This window comes from Rana temporaria, chromosome 6, assembly GCF_905171775.1.
Source record: "Rana temporaria chromosome 6, aRanTem1.1, whole genome shotgun sequence".
In the NCBI taxonomy this organism is placed as follows: domain Eukaryota; kingdom Metazoa; phylum Chordata; class Amphibia; order Anura; family Ranidae; genus Rana; species Rana temporaria.
The window spans coordinates 187,992,851-187,997,910 of NC_053494.1; the positions used below are offsets into that span (position 1 = coordinate 187,992,851).

At 46.1% G+C, this 5,060-nt stretch overlaps 1 protein-coding gene across 1 annotated transcript; it reads left to right on the forward strand.

The window, feature by feature from the left end:
* Positions 1-2,817: 2,817 nt before the first annotated feature.
* LOC120944446 (piggyBac transposable element-derived protein 4-like) lies at positions 2,818-4,762 on the forward strand. The gene is made up of 3 exons (XM_040358507.1): positions 2,818-3,043; positions 3,239-4,455; positions 4,742-4,762. The coding sequence occupies exons 1-3, from the start codon at positions 2,818-2,820 to the stop codon at positions 4,760-4,762; spliced, it is 1,464 nt and encodes a 487-aa protein (XP_040214441.1).
* Positions 4,763-5,060: the final 298 nt, after the last annotated feature.

The following is a 5,060-nucleotide window of genomic DNA, read 5'->3' on the forward strand; positions in this document are numbered from 1 at the left end:
GCCGCGTACACACGGTAGTTTTTCGGCATGAAAAAAAACAACGTTTTTAAAAACGTCATTTAAAATGATCGTGTGTGGGCTTCACATCGTTTTTCGGCTTTTGAAAAAATGTCGTTTTTCGTGTTGTTAAAAATGATCGTGTGTGGGCAAAAACAACGTTTTAAACCTGCGCATGCCCAGAAGCAAGTTATGAGACGGGAGCGCTCGTTCTGGTAAAACTACCGTTTATAATGGAGTAAGCACATTCATCACGCTGTAACAGACAAAAAAGCGCGAATCGTCTTTTACTAACAAGGAATCGGCTAAAGCAGCCCAAAGGCGAATAGAACTTCCCCATTAGAGTGCCGTCGTACGTGTTGTACGTCACCGCGCTTTGTTCATCATTTTTCTAAAACGATGGTGTGTGGGCAACATCGTTTTTAATGATGAAGTTAGAAAAACTTCGTTTTTTGGACATGCTGAAAAACAAAGTTTTTTTTTAATGCCGAAAAACGATCGTGTGTACGCGGCATTAGTATTACACCAGTACCTAATCACCAGTCACACCAGTACAGCCATAAACCTCTGTACCAGTGTTACAATCGCACCACTAGCTAATCACTGTCACACCAGTACAGTAGTGGGCCGGATTCAGGTATAATTGCGCTTTTTTTTACGGAGGCGCAGGGCAACGTTTTTGCCCTGCGCCCTGCAATTTTTTTGCGCTGCCCTCGATTCACGGAGCAGAAGCTCCGTAAATTGCGCGAGCGCGCCGGCAAAATGCCCGGCGCAAGAGCGCGCAATTTAAATGATCCCGTAGGGGGCGGGAATCATTTAAATTAGGCGCGTTCCCGCGCCGATCGTAGAGCGCATGCTCAGTCGGGAAACTTTCCCGACGTGCATTGGGGCAAATGACATCGCAAGGACGTCATTTGCTTCAAAGTGAACGTGAATGGCGTCCAGCGCCATTCACGATTCACTTACGCAAACTACGTAAAATTCAAATTTCGCGACGCGGGAACGACAGGTATACGTAACATGGGCTGCCCCTTCTAATAGCAGGGGCAGCCTTGCGCGAAAACCGCCGTACGTAAACGACGTAAATTGCGTACGCAGGGCTCGCGCAATGTTGTGAATCGGTGTTAGTATGCAATTTGCATACTATACGCTGAGCACAACGGGAACGCCACCTAGCGGCCATCGCAAGAATGCAGCCTAAGATATGCGGGCATAAGAGCCTTATGCCGCGCAGATCTTAGGCTGCAGTCGGCGTAACGAGGTTCCTGTATCAGGAGCAATCGTTACGCCGGGGCAAGTAAGCAATTGCGCTGTGTAACCTATGGTTACACAGGCGCAATTGCTTCTTGAATCCACCCCAGTGTTACTAGTTCAACCATCAACATATGTTCTAAACAAAAGTCTGGCACAAAAAACAAAACGTCAGGGAATGGGTAAGGAACAATAGGTATGTATTGACAGGTTAAACACTTGCTGCCAATAGCCAAATATTTAACAGGGAAAGGTCATAAAGTAGTAAAAGGTAGTAGGCAAGGTGCAAAATAATAATCCTAGATAGAAAAAAACAACCATATAGGACTTGTTTGGTTTCATGAAATATGCTCAGCAGGTCCTTGGCCAGGCAGAGGTTAATTTCCCAGCGTAATAATGCTGGTGTAGCCATGGTTCTTGCTGGAGGCAGAGTCCTGTGTATGGATTGGATGGTGGATCAATGATTTACATAAAAGAATCCACGCCATATGTTATTGCAGAGCAGCAGTGATCCCTGTGACAGTACACTGTTTAGTTGAGAGAGCCCACAGAGGGGGGAGTGAGGAGGGGGGGGTGGAGCAGCAGCATTCTCCACATTGGCTGGCCAATTAGAAGAGAGATAAAGCCTGTAGTGATGATAAAGGTAAGGATGGAGAGAGGGGGGCAGAACGATGTCCCTATGAAAAAACAATGATATGAGCAGCAGCGTGTTAGCTGGGCAGAGAATGGGAAAAGAAACATTCGGGTAATCAAGTGGTTGCTAGGAAATGCATTTTGGAGCTAAGTGCTAGTTTTTCAAGCCAATATGTATCAGTGTCACCATCACATCTGTGCCTGATCACCATCAAACCAGTACCCGATCACCATCACACCAGCACCTGATCAGCATCACACCAGCACCTGATCAATGTTAAACCAGTGCTTGATCACCATCAAACCAGTACCCGATCCCCATCACACCAGCACCTGATCAACGTTAAACCAGTGCTTGAACGCCGTCACACCAGTACCTGATCAGCATCACTCCAGTACCCGATCCCCATCACACCAGCACCTGATCAACGTTAAACCAGTGCTTGAACGCCGTCACACCAGTACCTGATCAGCATCACTCCAGTGCCTGATCACCATAACACCAGAGCAACGTTAAACCAGTGCTTGATCGCCGTCACACCAGTACGGTGGCCCCAGTAAAGTCATCAACATCTGTACCTGTGGCACTGTCACACTAGCACTTGATCAGCATCAAACCAGTACCTGACCACCGTCACACCAGTGCAGGCATCAACATCTGTACCTGTGGCACTGTCACACTAGCACTTGATCAGCATCAAACCAGTACCTGATCACCGTCACACCAGTGCAGCCATCAACATCTGTACCAGTGTCACCGTCACACCAGTACCTGATCACTGTGTCACCAGTGCAGCCATCAACATCTGTACCAGTATCAGAACAGCGCACGCCAGCATTCGTGTTCCTGATCACTGTCACACCAGTACAGTGTGACCAGAGCCACCGCAACTTGAACGCCAGGTCCAAAAAAGGTACACTAGTAAGATTCCAAGCATGACAGATGAGAGTAGTGGGGAACACTCAGTGTCGGATACGGATTCTGAATATGACCCCGTGGAGAGCATCAGTTCACTGACCGATTCAGAGGAGGAAAAGACCCCAGAAAAAAGAATCCGGCATAGTGAAGAGCAGCAGGCAACCACCAGCAATGAAATACATCATGGTGAAGTCACTGAAGTGGTGAGCACCAACGATGTTATACACCCAGATGAAGAGCCAAGTACAAGTAGCGGGGTGTCCCATCGGCCACAAAGGGTTAGGGCCTATACTGATGTCCCAGAGGCACTTTCAAATCCTTTATGGCTTCCCTCTAATTCAGTAGCACCTATCATCCCCCCTTTTACAGCGCAACCAGGAGTTCAGGTAGAAACCAAAAATTTGACACCAATTCAGTTTTTTAATTTATTTTTTACAGAAGATTTATTAAATTTAATTGTAGACCAGAGTAACCGGTATGCCCAGCAGTACATCACAAATAATCCAAATTCATATTATGCCCGTCCATTTGAGTGGAAGCCTCTTATAGTTGAAGAATTTAAAATCTTCCTTGGACTTACACTAAATATGGGACTCACAAAGAAAAATGTATTGCGGTCCTACTGGTCCACCAACCCTATTCACCACATGCCACTTTATTCCTCTGTTATGTCCAGGACGCGCTATACAATGATTATGAGGTTTCTCAGTTTTACTGAAAGTTCCATGTGCCTTCCCCGAAATGACCCTGGATATGACAAGCTTTACAAAATCCGGCCACTTATCAATTTTTTTTCCAAGAAATTTTCTCAGCTTTATACTCCCGACAAACATATTTCCATTGATGAGTCCCTCATCCATTTTACAGGCAGGCTGGGCATCAAACAATATATCCCAAATAAACGTTCCAGATATGGGGTGAAGTTATATAAACTTTGTGAGAGGGCCACAGGGTACACATATGACTTCCGTGTTTATGAAGGAAAAGACAAACAGCTGGAGCCCCCTGGATGCCCAACATATATGGGTAGCAGTGGAAAAATAGTTTGGGACCTTGTATCGCCTCTATTTCATCAGGGATACCATCTCTATGTGGACAATTTTTATACCAGCCTGCCACTTTTCCGCCACCTTTATCTGCAGCAAACGGTAGCTTGTGGTACAATTCGAGTAAATCGCAAGGGCTTCCCACAAAGACTGGTCAACACGAAGCTGAAAAACGGGGAATTGGCAAGTATGCGGAATGAAGAGATTTTGGCCCTTAAATGGAAGGATAAGAGAGATGTGTACGTCCTTTCCTCCATTCACAAAGAAACTTCAGTGGAAATCCAAGGAAGGCAAGGTTTGGTCCAAAAACCTGATTGCATACACGACTACAATCAATTCATGGGAGGTGTCGATTTTAACGACCAAATGATGCAACCCTACCGGGCAACCAGAAGATCCCGTTTCTGGTACAAAAAAGTGTCCATATACCTATTTCAGTTGGCCATTTACAACTCCTTCGTCATCTATCATAAGTCCACGGAAAGATCTGGTGCCTTCCTAGACTTCCAAGAGGCGATTGTAACAGAGCTTATTTACCATGAAGGCTCTGCACCTGATAACATTTATTCTGATGCAGTCGGCAGGCTGCATGGGAGACACTTCCCATATGTAATCACACCATCCGAAACAGGCCGGAGACGCCAAAAAAGATGCCGTGTATGCAGCAGAACTGGAGTAAGGCGTGACACACGTTACTGCTGTCCCCAGTGTCCCTCAGAACCTGGCCTATGCATAGGAGACTGCTTTCGTCGCTACCATACCGCAGTACAATATTAGAGAAGGTACGGTGAAGTTGTTTCAACTATTTTTGACTACCTACATTTTGCCTGTATCTAAAGTCCTATGTATCATCCATTTTCATGTTTTCTCAACCATGTTTCTGCCTGCTGCCTAGACCGACCCTTTGCCTGGATAATGACCATGCCTCTGCCTGCCACCTGAAATGACCAGGCCTAGTAATCAATCAAGTTTCTGGCTGTCAATCGGATTGATCTTTTGCCTGCGTACTGACTACATCTCTGCCTGCCATCTGAACTGACCCCAGCCTGTTAACCGACCATGTTTTTTGCCTGCTGCATGGACTTATCTTTTGCCTGCTGTGACAGTGCAAGGCCTTGCCACTGTAGTAGTGGAACTGAAGACAACACAGAATTCTCACTTATGCAGAATAAAGAGTACTGGGCCAGATTCACAGCGGAGATACGACGGAGTAT

Coding starts and splice junctions, on each gene's coding strand:
- LOC120944446 (XM_040358507.1), top strand. CDS start 2,818: ATGACAGATGAGAGTAGTGGGGAACACTCAGTGTCGGATACGGATTCT. Junction 3,044..3,238: donor ACACCCAGATGAAGAGCCAA/GTACAAGTAGCG, acceptor TATTTTTTACAG/AAGATTTATTAAATTTAATT. Junction 4,456..4,741: donor ATGGGAGACACTTCCCATAT/GTAATCACACCA, acceptor CCTGCTGCCTAG/ACCGACCCTTTGCCTGGATA.